Source organism: Ursus arctos, unplaced genomic scaffold (genome assembly GCF_023065955.2).
Source record: "Ursus arctos isolate Adak ecotype North America unplaced genomic scaffold, UrsArc2.0 scaffold_33, whole genome shotgun sequence".
NCBI lineage: Eukaryota > Metazoa > Chordata > Mammalia > Carnivora > Ursidae > Ursus > Ursus arctos.
In genome coordinates this window covers 29227200-29249583 of record NW_026623019.1, presented here as the reverse complement: position 1 = coordinate 29249583, position 22384 = coordinate 29227200, and the positions used below count along the sequence as shown (strand labels likewise).

General features: G+C 37.0%; 2 protein-coding genes across 2 annotated transcripts; both read left to right on the top strand.

Annotated features, from left to right (window-relative positions):
• The first annotated feature begins 455 nt into the window (after positions 1-455).
• Positions 456-1400, top strand: LOC125282698 (olfactory receptor 4K13-like). Its single transcript, XM_048218359.2, has one exon. It carries the CDS (start codon positions 456-458, stop codon positions 1398-1400), a length of 945 nt encoding a protein of 314 aa, XP_048074316.2.
• Positions 1401-14580: 13180 nt separating this feature from the next.
• Positions 14581-15519, top strand: LOC125282708 (olfactory receptor 4K13-like). Its single transcript, XM_048218383.2, has one exon. The coding sequence runs from the start codon at positions 14581-14583 to the stop codon at positions 15517-15519; it is 939 nt and encodes a 312-aa protein (XP_048074340.2).
• The last annotated feature ends 6865 nt before the right edge of the window (positions 15520-22384 follow it).

Here is a 22384-nt window from a genome sequence, read left to right as displayed (position 1 = left end):
CCACCCAGGTGCCCCTAATATGGGAAACTTTTTAGTGCATACTGAGAATGTCACAAAAATGTGTTAGTAAATGCACTTCCTGAAAAAGATAGAAATCTATTTTGTGGATGCGTTTGAAAACTCTTTTCTATCATTCTAATAAGCTGTGTTCACATACAGTCTGATCTGCAGCTGAACAAGAAGGGAGAGGTTTTCTCAAATGTCCAACTGACCTTGCCCCTACTAATCAACACGCACATTTCATTTAGTTGGCTCCATTCCCTCCACACTTTCTACTGTCATGTGGTCTTGTGAAATATCTCCTGCAAAATACAGGAGATATTACCAAAAGGACTGTTTGCCTGCATATGAGACAGGATGTAAGTAAAGATCAGGTTTATTGACTTGTCAGTCCCTATGACATCCTGTGTGTTTTTCCCTCTTCTAGGCAACCTCTGATGAACTCATACAAAAGGATGAATGATCTCCCGAACAACAGATCAAGTGTTTCTGAGTTCATCTTGCTGGGACTTTCCAATTCTCAAGAAATTCAAATATTCTTTTTTGCAATCTTCCTTCTTGTCTATGTAGCCATCATAGTAGGAAACCTCCTCATTGTGATCTCTGTGATAGTCGATAACCATCTTCACTACCCCATGTATTTCTTTCTGGCAAATTTATCATTTTTTGACTTATGTCTTTCTTCTGCCGCAACTCCCAAAGTGATTGCAGACTTCCTTAGAAAACGCAAGACCATCTCCTTGTGGGGCTGCATGGCCCAGATGTTTTTTATGCACTTCTTTGGGGGTGGAGAAATGTCTCTTCTGATAGCTATGGCCATGGATAGGTATGTTGCAATATGCAAACCCTTGCACTATAAGACCATCATGAATCGCAGGGTGCTCATTGTGTTTCTACTGCTCTCATGGGCAGTTGGGTTCACACATACCACAAGCCAGATGGTTTTCACTGCAGGTTTACCTTTCTGTGGTCCTAATGTTGTGGACAGCATTTTCTGTGACCTTCCCCTGGTCATCAAGCTTGCCTGCATGGACACCTATATCCTAGAACTGTTGGTGATTGCCAACAGTGGACTCCTGTCCCTGGTCTGCTTCATTCTCTTGCTCATGTCCTACGTTATCATGTTGGTCACCATCTGGCAGCACTCCTCCAGTGCATCCTCCAAGGCAGTGTCCACACTATCTGCTCACATCACTGTGGTCACTCTCTTCTTTGGTCCCACTATCTTTATCTATGCTTTCCCATTCAATAGTTACTCTGTAGATAAGTTTCTTTCTGTGTTTTACTCTATAATCACCCCCCTCCTTAATCCAATTATTTATACTCTGAGGAATCAGGAAATGAAAGCAGCCATTAAGAGACTCAGCAGCCAGCATCTTGGTTCCTGGCTCACTTCCTAAGTAATGTCTACAACAACTGATTGATTGTGGTCTCTGCTATTTGGGGGTTTATGGTCTTACATATTTATTGGAATAATTAAAATGAAAATATTAAATACTATCTATTTTCCTCCCTGAAAATCCATGCAATTATTAAGGTCAGTTTTACTAAAAATCTAATGGAAAATGTTCACAGCACAGATTCAACACATAAATAAGTGTGCCTTAATTACTTCCTTGTCTTAGAATTCAGAGAAACAGGGGTGCCCGGCTGGCTCAGATGGTTGAGCATCTGCCTTTGGCTCAGATCATGATCCCAGAGTCCTGGGATTGAGCCCTGCATCAGGCTCCATGCTCAGCGGGGAGTGTGCTTCTCCCTCGCCTTCTGCTGTTTCCCTTTGTCTTACCTCCACTTGTGCTCTCTCTCTCAAATGAATAAAATCTTAAAAAAAAAAAAAAGAAAGAATTCAGAGAAACAACCCTGATGAACATTTAAAATACATAAGTGTATGTCTTACAAAAATTTTATAAAGTTTTAATGGCTCAGTATGGAAAAATAGGTAACTTTAGTAAGATAGCACACTAGATGGTATTTAGTATCAATTTTTATTTCTAAAGTTATATTAACTTAATAGGTGTTCAAATGTCTATCAATATTTGGCAACCGTATGGAACTTCATAGAGTGGTTGTGATTTGATTGAGGGTAAGAATACTTTCTCACTGGATAGCCTCAATACACTGTATATTTAGTAGAAGGTAAAAATATGCCTAAAAATAAATATTTCCAACATATCTTTGAGTACTCAAATAATTTTCACAGAATCAATATAACTGAAATATTAAAGATTAAAACCATGAACTGCTCAGTGCAGCTTGCTTTACCAGATCACATGGACACACAATACTTTTTCAACTGAATTCCATCATTCATGAAACATTAAAAAAATATTTACTAGGTACCAACCACTGTATCTATCACATGGTTATAGATACAGACCTGGTCCCTGTTCCAGAGACAGTAACCAAGGGGAGGGATCTATGTTAGGCGTGGTGGTCTCAGAAGATCACTTTAAGGGGAGACATTTATACTAACACATTAAGAAAGCTCTAGAATTAGACATTTAGGCAGGGAAAAGAGTATTCCAGGCAAGAGGTCAGTGTACCTAGGCATTGTTAAGTGAGAAAGAGTTTATGTTAGTATTAAAGAGAGACCTTGGTGAAGGAGATTGATCAACAAAAGAGAGAAGATCTATGCTGAGACTTTGTAGAAAGGAAAGGACCAGAGTTTTCAGACTAGTGGATTCCTTTTTATTGTCAATATAAAGCCATTAATGTGTTTTGATAAAGGGAAAGTTGGGATCCCATATATTACAGTTTGGTATAGCTCTGTCCTCTTAAATAGAGAACATAATGTAGCAAAAGTAAAAGCAGAGGAAATAGTGGACTATTTCAGATAGTAAGCCTGAATTTATTAAATAATACAATAATATTGAATAAAACAATATTTAAATATTAAATAATAGTAATAATACATGAGTTTGTGAAAACTGTAAAGACTTTCAAAGGCAAATTGAAAACCTAAAATTATTTGAACATCTCGGGGATCATCTCTTTTGATGTCTTTTTAAAATTTTTAAAATGTCTCAGTTTAAAAAAAAATTTAATATTTTTTTGCTTTTTTATGATGAAATTTTTTGAGTATAGTTGAAATACATATTACGTTAGTTTCAGGTATACAACATTGTGATTTGAGAAATTTATACATTATACTATGCTCACCGGAAGTGTAGCTCCATCTGTCATCATAAAAATTACTATAATATTACTGACTATATTCCTTATGCTGTGACTTGTTCTTTCCCTAACTATATGCTTGTATCTCCCACTCGCCTTTACCTATTTTGCCCATTTCCCCACCTTCCTCACCTCTGGCAACCATCAGTTTGTTCTCTGTATTTATATGTCTAATTCTGCTTTTTTATTTTTTAATTCGTTTTTTAGATTCCACCTATAAGTGAAATTATATGGTATTTGTCTCTGTCTGAGTCTCATTTCACTTAACATAATACCCTCTAGGTCCATTCATGCTGTTGCAAATAGCAAGAATTCATTCTCTTTTATGGCTGAGTAATATTCCATTATCTATCTATCTATCTATCTATCTATCTATCTATCTATATCTATATCTACATCTACATCTGTATCTAATCTATACCTTCCTTATCCATTCATTTAGTGATGGACACTGGTTGCTTCCATATCTTGGCTGTTGTAAATAATGTTGCAGTATATGTAGAGGTGCATATATCTTTTCAAATCAGTGCTTTCACTTTCTTTGGTTAAATAACAAGCAGTGGAATTACTGGATCATATTATAATTCTACTTTTAATTTTTTGATGAATCTCCATACTGTTTTCCACAGTGGCTATACCAATTACAGTTCCACCAACAGAGCACAACTTTAAGTCCTCATCAACACTTATAATGTCTTGTCTTTTTGATTCTAGCCATTCTGACAGGTGTAAGGTGATACACCATTGTGGTTTTGATTTGCATTTCCCTGATGATTAATCATTTCAGGCATCTTTGCATGAGCCTGTTAACAATTTTTCTTTGGAAAAATGTGTATTCAGGTCCTTTGCCTATTTTTAATTGGATTGTTTGGGTTTTTTTGGTGTTGAGCTGTAGAAATTCTTTATATATTTTGGATATTAACCCCTTCTTGGATCCATCACTCCCAAATATTCAGTAGGTTACCTTTTTGTATTGCTGATGGTGTCATTTACTGTGCAAAACTTTACTATATCAAACTTACATATTTTCCCTCCTTATCCCCTTTTTAAGTATATTTGCCCTACTTTGATTTGGCCTAGACCATATGTTCCTAACAGTTCAGCTTTCTTCTAAAAAATTCTATGTGTACCATCCTTACCAACTGGTTTCGGTAATCGGGTCAGAGTTCCCAATATTGTTCTAATATTATCTTTCTGATTTCTATATTTAAGAATCTTCTTCTTGCAAACATCTCTTCAAATGCCACACAAACCATGGTATATATTTCCTCACCATAAATATTGTTTTTATTTTATTTTTTTATTTATTTGATGGAGAGAGAGAGAGAGTGCAGGAGTTGGGGGGGGGACTGGCAGAGCTAGAGGAGGAGGGAGAGGCAGACTCCCTGCTGAGTGGGGAGCCCAATATGGGGCTGGATTCTAGGACCCTGGGATCATGACCTGAGTTGAAGGCAGATGCTTCACTGACTGAGCCACCCAAGGACCCCATCCATAAATATTTTTAAAAGGTTTATTTTTTGTGGCATTCTACTTGCTAGCGGCTATATAAGGAACCAAATTTTTAAAAAATTCTGGGGTTCAATTAAAAAGTATGAGAAATCTATTAACAATGTCTGCTATGGGCTTTGGAAATGAATGTGGCACCACACTTATCATATATTTACTACCCTCACTTTCTTGTAACCTTTTCAAGAGGATTTTAATCAGAGCAACATGGAAAAGTCATATATAAGAGTAAATATAGAAAAATTTCTGTAGCATATGAGCTCATCTGCAATCATATACTGTTAGGCTGTTAGCTTTCAGAATTTTACTTGCTTAACTGCATTGTTTTATAAAGGTTTTGCTACAGATCTTTCTTAATATTTTTGAGTCATCACAAAGTTCTATAGAATTATAAAGGGCTAACAGAATTCTGTATCTTTAGAATGGTTGATTGCAAAAATCCACTAAGTAATCATTTATTGATTACCATTACTCATTTATTGATTACCATGGTGAAAGACTCCCCTGCTTGCTCCCTCAAGTTCTCTGCTCTCTCTCTCTCTTCCCTTTACATGATAAAAGGAGATTTGGCTCTGTTAACTGGTCTATACCATGAAGTTCCTTCTATGCCTTGTTCAGTGTGGGCACTATTCTAATTTTACTTGAATAAATGCATTCGATTATCAAATTAATCATAAATATCCAGACTGATGTAATCAAATTGATAGAATTATAATTTCCTCAAGTCTATCATCTATAATAGATCCATTTTCTATAAATGTGCTCATCACTGCCCAACCAAAACACTTGAGTTAGTGCAAAGCACTTACTAGAGAAAGTTCACACGGCTGATACTCTTGGTGAATTCACAATCCACTTAAATAATGAGAGAGTAAGTCCCTGTTCTGAACTCGAGGGAACACTAGCATGTTTATTTTAATAATTCCCTTTGGGGGTTGATCACCAGTCAGCACCTTATGTATATGATTCTTGTCTTTTTTTTCACCTGCAGATGACTGTCATATATATTCAAGGGGGTAAAGAAAGATAATATATATACAGGATGACGCAGTGTCTGCATCTTTGAAGAGACCACTCCTCAGCTAGAACCGGTAGGTTTAAATATCAGTATTAATAACAAACTGCAACTGTACACTTCAATAAAAGAAATCTCAAGCTGTCATAATGAATGATTTCACCTATCATAACAGAATTGGATCCATCTATCTGCTGGATATATTTTATGAAGGGGAGCCGGTCCCCCGAGTCCAGCTGGATAGGTACCAGACCAGCCTAAACAACCACGGAATCAGCCTGAGACACAGGAAGATACATCTGGATCTCTACAAATGAACATCTCCAGCGCTGAGTATTGAGGTATGAAGCAGGGAGCCGTGAAACCGCGCACAGATATCGGAAGAAAAATGGAAGGGGGAGGGAGCCGCCGCGTTCGGGTGCCAGGAAGCAGCAGCCACCTGCACGGGGGAGCAGGCGGACTCACGGACAGCACCCGCGAGAGAGCGGACTGAGACCGGTGAGCCGGGAGCGGGTGCCACCAGGCATCTCACGGACACCGGAATCCCAGTGTGCTCACGGGATCCAGACTGAGACCGGGAGCTTCCGGAGCGTGTGCAGGTCGGCTGGTGGCTGGCGGGCCACCTGCATGGGGGAGCGGACGGACTCAGGGTCAACACCCGAGAAACAGCAGACTGAGACCCTGAACCGGGTGCGCGCGCCACCAGGCTTCTCACGGAACTCAGGAATCCAGGTGTGCTCACCGGGCATAGACTGAGACCCGGAGATCCGGGAGAGCGCAGGGGCAGCTGGCGGCTGGCGGCGTTAGAAACACAAAACAGAGATGCGCCGGCCCTGGAAATGAAGGCTGGGACGCCGGGTGTGGGGCGCACATCCCGGGACGCTGCAGGGTTGAGCAGCACCAACAGTAACGGAGTTAAAGTGGGCAGAACATCAGTGGAGAACGGGCCCCAATCCCTCTGTTCTGTGACAATTCAGCCTCTGCTGCTCTGACTTTCAGAAGAGGCATAACAGACTGCCAGGGAAAGCCACCAGAGAACAAAAGCCTGGAAATACCAGCTCACAGCATGCCCATCCCCATCCCCCCTCGCAGGGAACACGGAAACTCTACCCAAACAGGGTTACCTGAGTATCGGCGTGGCAGGCCCCTCGCCCAGAACACAGAAGGCAGGCTGAAAAATCAAGAAGCCCACATCCCGGGGCACCTGGGTGGCGCAGTCATTGAGTGCCTGTCTTCAGCTTAGGGCGTGATCCCGGCGTTCCGGAGAGGAGTCCCTCATCGGGCTCCTCCACTGGGAGCCTGCTTCTTCCTCTCCCACTCCCCTGCTTCTGTTCCCCTTCTTGCTGTCTGTCTCTCTCTCTCAAATAAATAAATACATAAAATCTTTAAAGAAGAAGGCCACGTCCCTAAGATCCCTATAAAACAAGGGGCACGGCCTGAGACCCAGTCAATAATTTGGGCTCTGGACAACCCCGCAACCTCTCCTCATCAGAATGACAAGAAGGAGAAGCCCCCCCACCCCAGCAAAGAAAGACAGTGAGTCTGTGGCCTCTGCCACACAAATAATGGATATGGATGTAACCAAATTATCAGAAATGGAATTCAGAGTCACGATGGTCAAAATGATGAGTGGAATTGAAAAAAGTATTAACAAAAAGGTTACTGAGAATATAGAATCCCTAAGGACAGAAGTGAGAGCGAATTTGACAGAAATTAAAAATTCTATGAGCCAAATGCAGTCAAAACTAGAGGCTCTGACGGCCAGGTCACCAAATCAGAGGAAAGGGTTAGTGAATTGGAGGATGGGTTAATAGAGGAAAAAACGAAAATAGAAGATGGTCTTAAAAAAATCCACGCCCACGAATGTAGGTTACGGGAGATTACTGACTCAATGAAACGATCCAATGTTAGAATCATCGGCATCCCCGAGGGGGTGGAGAAAAACAGATGTCTAGAAGAGATATTTGAAGAAATTGTAGCTGAATACTTCCCTAATCTAGCAAGGGAAACAAACATTCATGTCCAAGAGGCAGAGAGAACCCCTCCCAAGCTCAACCACGACAAACCTACGCCACGTCACGTCATAGTGCATTTCGCAAATATTAGATCCAAGGATGCAGTATTGAAAGTGGCCAGGGCAAAGAAATTTCTCATGTACCAAGGCAAAGGCATCAGAATTACGTCAGACCTGTCTACACAGACCTGGAATGAGAGAAAGGGTTGGGGGAGCATTTTTAAAGCTCTTTCAGAGAAAAACATGCAGCCAAGGATCCTTTATCCAGCAAGGCTGTCATACAGAATTGATGGAGAAATAAAGACATTTCAGAATCGCCAGTCATTAACCAATTTTGTAACCATGAAACCAGCCCTACAGGAGATATTAAGGGGGGTTCTATAAAGGTAAAAAGGCCCCAAGAGTGATACACAAAATAAAGTCACAACCGATACAAACAAAGACTTTACTAGCAATATGGCATCATTAAAATCATATCTCTCAGTTCTTAGTGCCAATGTGAATGGTTTGAATGCTCCCATCTGGGCTGCAGATTGGATAAAAAGAAATGACTGTCTACAAGAGACTAATTTCAAACCCAAAGATGCATTCAGACTGAGAATAAGGGGATGGAGTCCCATCTTTCACGCAAATGGACCTCTAAAGAAAGCTGGGGTAGCAATTCTCATATCAGATAAATTGAATTTTAAACTACAGACTATAGTTAGAGACGCAGAAGGGCACTATATTATTCTTAAAGGAAGTATTCAACAAGTGGATATGACAATTATAAATGTATATGCCCCCAACAGGGTAGCAGCAAGATACACAAGCCAACTCTTAACCAGAATAAAGAGACATATAGATAAAAATACATTAATAGTAGGGGACCTCAACACTCCACTATCAGAAATAGACAGAACACCCTGGCAAAAACTAAGCAAAGAATCAAAGGCTTTGAATGCCATACTCGATGAGTTGGACCTCATAGATATATATAGAACACTACACCCCAGAACCAAAGAATACTCATTCTGTTCTAATGCCCATGGAACATTTTTAAGAATAGACCATGTTCTGGGACACAAAACAGGTCTCAACCGATACCAAAAGATTGAAATTATCCCCTGCATATTCTCAGACCACAACGCTCTGAAAGTGGAACTCAACCACAAGGAAAAATTTGGAAGAAACTCAAACACTTGGAGACTAAGAACCATCCTGCTCAGGAATGACTCGATAAACCAGGAAATCAAAAATCAATTTAAACAATTTATGGAGACCAATGAGAATGAAAATACAACAGTCCAAAACCTATGGGATACTGGAAAGGCAGTCCTAAGGGGGAAATACATAGCCATCCAAGCCTCACTCAAAAGAATAGAAAAATCTAAAATGCAGTTTTTATATTCTCACCTCAAGAAGCTGGAACAGCAACAGAGAAGGACAGGCCTAATCCACGCACGAGGAAGCAGTTGACCAAAATTAGAGCAGAAATCAATCAATCAGAAACCAGAAGTACAGTAGAGCAGATCAACAGGACTAGAAGCTGGTTCTTGGAGAGAATCAATAAAATTGACAGACCTCTGGCAAGACTTATCCAAAAGAATAGAGAAAGGACCCAGATTATTAAAATTATGAACGAAAAAGGAGCGGTCACGACGAACACCATTGAAATTGGAAGGATTATTAGAAATCTTTATCAACAGCTATATGCCAATAAACTAAGCAATCTGGAAGAGATGGAATCCTTCCTGGAAACCTATAAACTACCTAGATTGAAACCGGAAGAAATTGATTTCATAAACAGGCCAATTAATTATGAAGAAATTGAGTCAGTGATAAACAACCTTCCAAATAGTAAAACTCCAGGCCCGGAAGGTTTTCCTGGGGAATTCTACCAAACATTCAAAGAAGAAATAATACCTATTCTCCTAAAGCTATTTCAAAATATAGAAACAGAAGGAAAGCTACCAAACACATTCTATGAGGCCAATATTACCTTGATCCCCAAACCAGGAAAAGACCCCCTCAAAAAAGAGAATTACAGACCGATTTCCCTAATGAATATGGACGCCAAAATCCTCAACAAGATCCTTGCTAATAGAATCCAACAGTACATTAAAAGGATTATCCACCATGACCAAGTGGGATTCATACCTGGGATGCAAGTGTGGTTCAACATTCGCAAATCGATCAGCGTGATACATCATATCAACAAGAAAAGACTCATGAAGCATATGATCCTCTCAATTGATGCAGAAAAAGCATTTGACAAAATACAGCATCCTTTCCTGATTAAAACCCTTCAGAGTGTAGGAATAGAGGGTATATTTTTCAATCTCATAAAAGCCATCTATGAAAAGCCTACAGCAAATATTATTCTCAACGGGGAAAAGCTGAAAGCCTTTCCCTTAAGATCAGGAACTCGACAAGGATGCCCACTCTCGCCACTATTATTCAACATAGTACTAGAAGTCCTTGCAACAGCATTCAGTCGACAAAAAGGGATCAAAGGTATTCAAATCAGCAAGAAGAAGTCAAAATGACACTCTTCGCAGATGACATGATACTCTATATGGAAAACCCAAAAGAAGCCATTCCCAAACTTTATAAGTTATAGAGCAATTCAGTAACGTGGCGGGATACAAAATTAATGCTCAGAAATCAATTGCATTTCTATACGTGAATAACAAGACCGAAGAAAGAGAAATTAGGGAATCCATCCCATTTACAATAACACCAAAAACCATACGTTACCTTGGAATTAACTTAACCAGAGACGTAAAGGACCTATATTCTAGAAACTATAAATCACTCTTGAAAGACATTGAGGAAGACATAAAAAGATGGAAAGATATTCCATGCTCATGGTTCAGAAGAATTAATATAGTTAAAATGTCCATGCTACCCAGAGCAATCTACACTTTCAATGCTATCCCGATCAAAATACCAATGACATTTTTCAAAGAACTGGAACAAATAGTCCTTAAATTTGTATGGAAAGAGAAAAGGCCCTGAATCTCCAAGGAACTGTTGAAAAGGAAAAACAAAGCTGGGGGCATCACAATGCCGGATTTCGAGCTGTACTACAAAGCGGTGATCACAAAGACAGCATGGTACTGGCACAAAAACAGACACATAGACCAATGGAACAGAACAGAGAACCCAGAAATGGACCCTCGGCTCTTTGGGCAATTAATCTTTGATAAAGCAGGAAAAAACATCCGGTGGGAAAAAGACAGTCTCTTCAATAAATGGTGCTGGGAAAATTGGACAGCTACATGCAAAAGAATGAAACTTGACCACTCTCTCACACCATACACAAAAATAAACTCCAAATGGATGAAAGACCTCGATGTGAGACAGGAATCCATCAAAATTCCAGAGGAGAATATAGGCAGCAACCTCTACGACATCTGCCAAAGCAACCTTTTTCATGATACATCCCCAAAGGCAAGAGAAACAAAAGATAAAATGAATTTATGGGACTTCATCAAGATTAAAAGTTTCTGCACAGCCAAGGAAACAGTCAGAAAAACTAAGAGGCAGCCCACGGAATGGGAGAATATATTTGCAAATGACACTACAGATAAAGGACTGGTATCCAAGATCTACAAAGAACTTCTCAAACTCAATTCACGAGAAACAAATAAACAAATCAAAAAATGGGCAGAAGATATGAACAGACACTTTTCCAATGAAGACATACAAATGGCTAACAGACACATGAAAAAATGTTCAAAATCATTAGCCATCAATGAAATTCAAATCAAAACCACACTGAGATACCACCTTACGCCAGTTAAAATGGCAAAAATAGACAAGGCAAGAAACAATTGTTGGAGAGGATGTGGAGAAAGGGGATCCTTCCTACATTGTTGGTGGGAATGCAAGTTGGTACAGCCACTCTGGAAAACAGTGTGGAGGTCCCTTAAAAAGTTAAAAATTGAGCTACCCTATGATCCAGCCATTGCACTCCTGGGTGTTTACCCCAAAGATACAGACGTAGTAAAGAGAAGGGCCATATGCACCCCAATGTTCATAGCAGCAATGTCCACAATAGCTAAATCGTGGAAGGGACCGAGATGCCCTTCAACAGATGATTGGATTAAGAAGTTGTGGTCCATATATACAATGGAATATTACTCAGCAATCAGAAAGAATGAGTTCTCAACATTTGCTGCAACATGGACGGCACTGGAGGAGATAATGCTTAGTGAAATAAGTCAAACAGAGAAAAACAACTATCATATGATTTCTCTCATCTATGGAACATAAGAACTAGAATGATCAGTAGGGGAAGAAAGGGATAAAGAAAGGGGGGGTAATCAGAAGGGGGAATGAAACATGAGAGACTATGGACTATGAGAAACAAACTGAGGGTCTCAGAGGGGAGGGGGGTGGGGGAATGGGATAGACCGGTGATGGGTAGTGAGGAGGGCACATATTGCATGGTGCACTGGGTGTTATACGCAACTAATGAATCATCGAGCCTTGCATTAGAAACCGGGGATGTACTGTATGGTGACTAACATAATATAATAAAAAATTATTAAAAAAATATTTTATGAAGGGGCTTATAAATTTTCAAAAAAGGTTAAATTAATAAATATAAATTTTGCTTTTAATTTTCCAATTTTACAAATTAAACTAAAAAATTACTTCTATAATTCTCAAGATTCTCTCTTGTTAGTATTTTGAGACTGAGGGCTGCATAGTTCAAAGCTATGCATAACCAGTATGTAGACTCAATTACTGCATGAAATATATACCAATGATAATATTAAATCTTAATAATGAAGACAACTAGGTAATTATACAATTTATATTTCATAGAGAAAAATGCTTTCATTAACACTGTCTTGTTTACCAAGTCTTCCATAGTAAAATTCTTCTCCGGTTCTTACTGATTTGAGTATCCTTACATCATCAGAAAATGAGAAAATGCTAAAGATAGAATTATGTGAATGCACATACATAAGAGCTATATGTAGTCAATGAAACACACAAATATATTCCGTATATGTTACCCTGGGGTCTCATAACAATATGTGAGGTAGTAGTATAGGTATCATTTCATTTTTATGGAAAAGTAAATCAATGTTCAAAAGCTACGAGTACATTTCCTTAGTAAATGTTGAGGCCAGGACTAGAATTTAAATCTTCATTCTTGATTCAGTTTTTTTAAAAAATTCTGATAGTTAAGCTAAACAATAACCTCTGACTACTTCATTAACTATTAAGCCAAAAGAATGGAAATTCAGAGCAGATTTTCCACACTCTGTTTTGGTGCTTCAGGACTAGAACATGGTTTAAGTATGTGCTTCTATGACTGCATAGGTATGAGTCTGGATCTGTGTGTTTGGTGTACTCACTAACAGTGTTTTTTTTTTTTTAAAGGAAGGAAAGAAAGGAAAAAAACAAAAACAAAAACAAAACAAAACAAAACAGAAAACCTAGGACCAAAAGATCTAAATCATAATGAAAAGTAGATAAAAGTTAGCCAACAATATCAGGTCAATGTGGAAACACATACAGAGTACAAGTGTCAAGGCTGCATGAGCCAAAATAAGAGTTGAGTCAGTCTGCACGCAAGTGTGATACTGTGTCAGAGGAAAGCACTGGGTACAAAGATGATAAGCATTTAGGAGCCAAGGAAACATAAAAACTATTAGTCAAATGTTTGTTGGTTGTTCAGAGACCATCTATATACACAATGTAAAGGAACAAGAAAGAAAATTCTAGTCAAGAACCCGGCAACAATAGATTCAGGAAAACAGGCAAAAAGGCTCAACAGTGGAGGTCACGAGTTTTGTTCAGAAATCAAAGTATGAGATACACAGCACTATTCAGAAGAAGGAGGAAGAGGACAAGGAGATGAGGGGAGGAATGAAGAAAGAAGAATAAAAGAAATAAGGAAGGAAGAAAGTATAAAAGAAGGAAGAGAAGGAGTGAGGAAGGAAAGATGGGAGGGAGAGAGAAAGAGAGAGAAAGAAGTAAAGAAAGAAACCTGGACACTGAGAAACATTTATGGTCTTGTCCGGAAACTTCCTAGGAAGGTTGTTTTATTATAATTTATTATAATAAGGAATAAGTGAAATCATTGGTACACCTCTTTAGGATAAAAGAGAGGGGAGGGACGCCTGGGTGGCTCAGTTGGTTAACTTCTGCCTTGGGCTCAGTTCATGATCCCCGGGTTCTGGGATCGAGTCCTGCATCAGGCTCCTTGCTGAGCAGGGAGCCTGTGTCTGTGCTCGCTCTTTCTCTCTCTGTCTCTCTCTCTCTTTCCCTCTGACAAATAAATAATAGATAATAAAATCTTTAAAAGGAGAGAGAGAGGGGTGATAATACAGTATAGCTGATAGGGAAATTACGCTAAAGCAATTTGCTGAAAAATATAACAACTTCCGTGCACCTGAGTATTTTAAATTAGGGAGAGCGAAAGAGGCAAAAATCAAATACGAGTCACCAGCACCACAGAGTTACACAACTATATTACTACTCACTTGAACTAAATCATTTGACTAAGGGTCATTTGGCTCTTTTACGTATTGGCCTATTGAACTCATGGTTCATAAACACAAACTCATGACAGAAACAGCAAATCACTGTGGAGATGCACTCTATGCCTGCAAACTGTGTTTACAAATTTTTACAATGACTTTCTTATCTTTTGTGCCTTTCTGGCTGAAAATAAATTTGGTAATGTGAATGTTGCTTGAATTAATAAATTAAATGTATTTTTCTGAAATGTTCATTTTTTTCTCTTTCTATAGGAATCAAATACTTTCTATATGTCTATAGCTTCAAAACTATCACAGGTTAAATTACCACTTTTTCCAGATTTTCTACATTTTAACGACTTTCTGAAAAGCCCTACATAGAGTAGATGGATATAATGAATAGGTCAACATCTGAGTTTGTATTGTTAGGTCTCACCAACACTCAGGAACTTGAGATTTTCTTTTTTTTCATATTTTTGTTGGCCTATGCAGTGACTGTGGCAGGAAACCTTCTCATCGTGGTCACCGTAACCTTTGACTCACTTCTGTACTCCACGCCAATGTACTTCCTCCTTGGAAATCTGTCCTTCCTGGATATGTCGATTTCCACAATCGCAACCCCTAAGATGGTCACAGATTTCCTCAGGGAGAATAAAACTATTTATTTGTGGGGCTGTATGGCTCAGATGTTCTTCCTCCACCTTTTAGGTGGCAGTGAGATGACTCTTCTCATAGTCATAGCTGTTGATTGGTACATTGCAATATGCAAACCTCTTCATTACACATCCATCATGAATCGCCGGGTCCTCGTGGGCTCTGTGCTGCTATCATGGGCTGTCAGTTTTGTGCATCCCATGAGCCAGATGGTTTTTACTATCACCTTACCTTTCTGTGGCCCCAATAGAGTGGACAATATTTTTTGTGACCTTCCTCTAGTTCTAAAACTTGCCTGCATGGAGACCTATGTTCTGGAGTTACTGGTAACTGCTGACAGTGGCCTGCTGTCTTTCATCTGCTTCATACTCTTGCTCATTTCCTATACTGTCATTCTGGTAAGTGTCCGACGTCGATCCTCTGGTGGACTCTCCAAGGCTCTGTCCACACTGTCTGCTCACATTAGTGTGGTCACCCTGTTCTTTGGACCATGCATCTTCATTTATGCTTGGCCATTCAGTAGCTTTTCAGTGGATAAATTTCTTTCTGTGTTTTTACTCGTTATCACACCCTTACTGAACCCCATTATTTACAGTCTAAGGAACCAGGAAATGAAAGCAGCCATGAATAGACTGAGGACCCAACACATCAGATCCAGACAGACCTTCTAGGCAACAATCATAATGATGAAGCTTTTTAGTGTAAAATCTATGTACAATACATCTCAGAATACGTTGATATTAATTCATTTTGTTTGTAGATTTTTTTAAATATTCATAATACATATTGAAATTGTCAAATGTTCCATCATTACACTTCTATAACATGTTCGGTTTTATTGGAGAATAATTATTTTAATTAAAATTCGATTCAGTCAGGGTTAATACTTTTTAATGTAATAAAGAAGTAAATAGAAAAAAAACTGACTCACTAACTATAGTTGGAAACCAAGAAATGCCCAAGACTAAATTTCAGTAGATAAAGAGGAATCAAAAAGGAATTTATTTATCTATTTTTAATTCAGAATTAGGGAACTTTCAACTAAATTCTCTAGTTGACTAAATGTGCATATAATTATATGAACTCTTGTAAACTCCTAAACACACACACATAAACTCACAGTTCTGTGGATCCTAATACATGTAAGAATTATCTTTTAACAAGGCAAACCGGCCAGTTTCTGTGAGTAGATAGATCTAAGTATCATTTACTCACAAAAAACACATATTTCTTTCTTTAAAAAATAGAAATTCCACCTGACATATATGCTACACTCAGCTCATTCTACTTCACTCTTTCCTTCATGTTCGTATATGTATTTGTTCTCATGTATCTCTCAAGGATCAAGTAAGAGCATTACTATTATGTTGATTCCCATGGACAAGGGAAAATGAAGAAGCGCCTACATATTCCAGGCAATCACATCACAACAAAACAGGAAGTATTCAAGCTGCCTACCTCGTATAAAGTGTATTCAATTAAAATGTTTCATCTGTGGTTCATGGGTATTAGAATAAAAAGACATTGTATGGCCTCTTTGATGTGCCTTCTTCTCTCCCACACACTCAGGAACATTTTTGCAGGCTTTTATCCAGTACTTGTTCATCACTGCCTCTTATATGTGTAATATATTAATTATAGACTAAAAGGTGCTTTAAAGATGTATTCTTAGCCATATGTGCATGACATATTTTAGACTCAAATTTTATTTTAAAAAACACATTGAAGAGGATAGGAACTGGGTCCCTAAGGATCATTGGGCATATATATATTTGTATCTATTTCTTATGAATTAATTCAGTCATAAAATTAAGTGTAGACATTGATGTAACATGTAGCTTTACCAAATTTCTAACATTTTGCCACATTTATTTCAGATTCTTTTACTACAAAAATGTATTATAAGAGATAATAAAGACTCCCAAGCAACCATTTACATCTAGTTATTTTATTGTAGCAAAGAACATCACTGTCAACTCCATTATTATTCCTTTGTTTTTAAGTATTATTTCCCTCATTTTTCATATATTGTGTATAAAAACATTTTGCATGTTTTTAACTTGATATAAATGGAATCTATATAAATATTATTATTCTAAAATTTATTTTTTTACTCAGTTTAATGTTTTAATGACTTACCTATTTAAATATATGCTTCTCTGGTTCATTTTTTATTGTGGTTAAAACCATATAACATTTTAAACATTTTTAAGTATACAGTAGTATTAACTATGTACACCTTGTGCAACAGATTTCTAGAATTTTTCATCTTGCAAAACTAAAATTCTAACCTCATTTACAAAAAACTCCCCTTTCCACCTCTTATTAGCTCCTGGCAATCACCATTCCACCTTCTAAGACTTCGACTACTTGAGATTTATATAACTGAATCATGCAGTATTTGTCACTTTGTGACTGGCTTATTTCACTTAGCATAATGTCTTCAAATTTTAACCATACAGTAGCCTATGACAGGATTTTTTCTTTTTTAAGGCTGAATACTAGTCCATGTTAGGTATATACCACATTTTCTTTATTCATTCATCCACTGAAGGACATTTAGGTTGCTTCCTCCTCTTAGCTATTGTGAATAATGCTGCAATGAACATAAGTGTGTAAACATGTCTTCAAGAGCCTGTTTTCAATTCTTTTAGAGATATACCCAGAAGTCAGATTGGTGTAGCATATGGGAATTCTGTTTTTAATTTTTTGAGGAACCTCCATAGATTTCCAGAGCAGCTGCACCATTTACATTCCTACTAACGGAGCAAAAGTTTCCAATTCTTCCACATCTCCACATCCCTGCCAGCACCCATTATTTTCTGAATTCTTAGTTTTTGTTTTTGTTTTGATAGTGGCCACCCTAACACGTGTCGTTTTGATTTGCATTTCCCTGATAATGAGTGATGTTGGGCATTTTTTCATATGCTTGTGGGCTATTTGTGTATTTTTCTTGGATAAATGTCTATTCAAGTCCTTTGCCCATTAAACTGTTTGGTTTTTGTTGTTAAATTGTAGAAGTTCTTTATAGATTCTGGATATTAACTCTTTGTATTATAATTTATTTGAATATAGTTGACACACAATGTTACATTAGTGTCAGGCATACAATGTAGTGATTCAACAAGTCTATACATATATATGCTATGCTCACCACAAGTATAGTTGCCATCTGTCACCATATGGTACTATCACAATATCATTGACTATATTCCTTATGCTGTACCTTCCATCCTTGTGACTTATTCATTCCATAACTGAAGGCCTGTATCTCTCACTCCCCTTTGCCCACTTTGCCCAACCTCCATTTATCCTTCCCTCTGGCAAACATTGGTTTGTTCTCTGTATTTATAGGCCTGATTCTGCTTTTTGTTTATTTATTCATTTATTTTTCAATATTAACTGTTCAACAAATGTATGATTTGCAAATATTTTCTTCCATTCTATAGCTTGCCTTTTCACTATATTTATTATATGAATTGAAAATATCTTTGCTCTTATAGATTATAAAACTTTGTGCTGTTTATAAATACACAAAATTTAAAATAGTTACATTTAATTATCTTTTCCTTTAGGTTTGTGATTTTGTCTCTTATGTAATACACCTTTACAACTGATTGTCCAAAATATTCTGTCTTCTCTTTTTTATAATTTTAAACTTTTTCTTTTATCGCATTTAGTTATTTAATCCAACTGGAAGTTAAATTTTGTATTGGTATCTGATAGGAATCTAATTTATTTTTATATGGACATAAACAGCCATCCAAATACCATCTACTGAAAAGCTTTTCCCTACTGATTGAAATGTCACCTTTGCCATATATCAAGAATCCCCCATTATATGCTTGGGTCTGTTTCTGGCCTCTGTCAATACTTTCATTGGTCATTTACACTACACTATCTTAAACATAGTTGTTATTTGTCATAGTGAATCTGCAGTCTCAAATGCTCTACTTTAAGTATATCCCAGTTCTTGTCAATTAACTCTTCCAGATGATTTTAAGATAAGTTGTCAAATTCTACAAAAACAATTTTAGAACAGCAATTGAAATCAGAATTTACAGATTAATTTATAAATAAAATAATTCATCAATGCAGCATATCTTTTTATTTTGTTACATTTTATTTTATAATATTTAGTGATATTTTAGTAGGTTGTATTGCTTTTGGCTAAAACCACCAGTACAATGCTGAAGGGAAGGCATTTTCCCCCCTGAATTTTTAAGTGTTTGCTTCTAAAATAATATCATTTAAAATTAAGATATGTTTCTTTTATTAATTTCTAATCTTTTTAAAATTGTAAGTGATTGCTGAATTTATAAAAAGTTTATGCACACTTTAAGATAATTGTATCTTTTTTCATTTAATCTGTTATACTAGCGGATTAACTTAATATTGTCAACATTTCCTTGAATTTGTAGTTTAAACTCCAGTTTGTAATAATACGGTTTTTCTTTTGCCTTTCATCTTTCCAGGTTTAATTTACTAGTTGTTTTCCTTTTGGTTTGTTTTAGAGTTGTTCTTTCCACAACTTTCTCTCTTTTTCTATTGTCTAAAACAGTTTAAAATGCAGTAATGACAGCTTATTTTTAAAAGTTGAGTATAAGCCCCTCCACCTATCACCATCTTTTCTACACTGAAGCTTGCTCACTTTTCAGGGAAAGCTTCAGCAGCATCTTCTGAGAGAAGCCTTCCCTAACTCTCCAAACTGGACTAGGACTCTGTGTTGTATTATTCCAAAGCAGCCTAGCGTGCTGTTTTGTAGTGGTTGTCAGACCATAATATTTTAATTAAATGCTTGCATCAATCTATATTTCCCATTAGGACATAAAGAAATCATGAAGTCAAGGACCATGTCTATCTTATTCACTGGAATATCCCTAGTGGCTGTCTGCCATAAAGCAGTTACTTACTAAACACTGCGTGACCGACTGACTGATTAGATTGCAGGCATCGCTGACATAACTTGTCAGCTACATAAGCTCATTCTTCTTTGTAATTTTTAAGAGAAATTATTAGCTGAACATTTGAGAGACCCTCTTCTTCATGACAGGCCTTAATTAATTGCTTCTTTATATCATGCAGGCAAGAAAAGATTTAGAACACCAGACAACATTTATCAGTCATTTTCCCCCTACTTTTTCTGTTGTAACCGTTTTGTAGCATTGAGATAAAAACAGTGCTTCAGTTTGTTGTACATTAGAGTGTATTTATTTTCATCTCTAAATTAATTCTTGACTGCAATTCTTTCATTCTAAATGTATTTATTTCCCTTTAAATATGTCAATTTCTTTATGAAATAGGAACTGTTATTTTATGAATCTAGGTGCTTTAATTTACAAAAATGCCATTCTATTTTATTTTCCTCTGAATACAATTCATATAATTTTATATAAAGAGAGCTCATTACTTCAAAGCACTGCTATTATTCAACAGTACGAATAAACTTACTTTACTTCCTATTCACCAAATGACAGACAGCTAAACTGCTTATGATTTCTTATTTCCATAAATGATTTCATTATTAATATTTGTCCAACAGCCCTATGTAGGGCCATGGCAATGAGCAGCACCATCTCCGATCCACCCAGGACATGAAGGACAAATATCTGGATGACACATCCCTGAAAGGATATGGTTTTGTGCCCTGAGTGCAGATCAGATATCATCTTGGGAACCATTAAGGTAGAAAGACACAAATCAATAAATGAGAGATTGGCTAAAAAGAAGTACATGGAGGAGTGTAAGTAAGGGTCAAAGGTCACTGTGAACACCACAAGGAGGTTTCCCAAAACAATTGTTACATAAAACACTGTAGAGAAAACAAGGAGAAAGTGCTGCACTGGTCTATAGGTAGAAAGTCCCAAGAATACAAATTGAGACACTTCAGAGTAATTTGCTTCATACATTGGCTTTGCCTGGTGAACCTAAAAGACCAAACCAAAATAACGAAGAAAGAATTTATCAAAAATTATTATTTAAAAACACAGATTTGAGCTTTTATTAAGTCTGATTTTAAGAAGAAATCTTCAGTAACAGCCATAAGGTGTTTTCTTTAAAGCATCATTTAAAAAAAAAATTAAACATTAACTTTTTAAAAAGCATTCATATATTAATTTATCCATTCAGCTAATATACATAAAGAGAATAAGGTAATAATCCTACTGAGGATCTACCATCTGCCTGGTACTGTGTCAAGTTTTGAGGTAAAACACTGATCTTGACTTCAGGAGGTTTACAGGCTAATGGTGGATCTAGACATTAAACAGCTTTATACAAATAGAACTCTGATAATAGATTTACAGGAAATGAACAGAGTACCATCAGAACTATGTGACTCATTCAAGTGGTGATTGTTCAGAATATGCTTAACAAGGACTTACTACTGAAAAGTAGAGTCCAGACTATGGAAACATCATGTGTAAAGATCATGAGACAGAAAGGTTAGCAGGGCAAGAGGATGAACAATTGAAATCAGGCTGGAGTAATAGGCCAGCCAGGATGCAAGCTTGTATCTGTGAACTGACCTTTGCCTTACATCCTAAGAGCAACAGAAAATTATTGGGGATTTTAAGGAGTTGCTTGCTATATTTCTGCTGTCAAGCAGTCACCAAAGCTTCGATGTAAAGAACCGAATGAAAAGCCTAAGTAAACTTAGTGACCTCTCAGATTACTGAAGAATCATATATCAGCGTGGACAAGGTTAATTATTCAATCAACAGTGTTGGCACAAGGAGATGAAACTTGGAAAAATGTAGTTCTTTGACTTTCAACATGAACTCAAGGAAATTTTCAATGGATATTTAAATGTCAAGAAAAAAACAAAAGAAATATATAAATACTTAGACATTAAGAAGGAAAATGCATTTTTTTTTGAGAGGGAGGGAGGAGGGGCAGACAGAGAGGGAAGAAGAGAATCTTAAGCAGGCTTTAGGCCCAGTGTGGAGCCCAATGCAGGACTAGATCTCACAACCCTGAGACCATGACCTGAGCTGAAATCAAGAGTCGTACACTTAACTGACAGAGCCACACAGGCACCCCTGGAAAATTCTTTCTTAACATTCTTCATTAACAAAACAAAGAGGAAATAGTTGACAGTAACCAAGACATTAAAATCAAAATCATATCATACATAGCTATACATAGATGGAGAAAGATAGTGTACATAGATATGCATATTGATATTTTTATATGAAGATGGAAACACTATAAAAATAAAAGTAAAAATACTGTGGAAAATATCAGACAGATGATTAGCATTTTTAATATGAAATTAATTCTTCCAAATACATTTCAAAAATGTAATATACCAATTTAAAAATGAATAAAACATGAAAACTATTAACCAAAACAAAATGTCTATTAATCATAATCATGAAAATAAAACACTCAGTAATCAATTAAATATAAATAAGATTATGCCAGAGTGCCATTTTGTTCTAACACATTGTCTAAGTTTTTAAAATATTGATGATTTATCATGGATGAGGCTGTGAGGAATCAGATACAGTCATTAATAGTGCTTTCTATTATTTA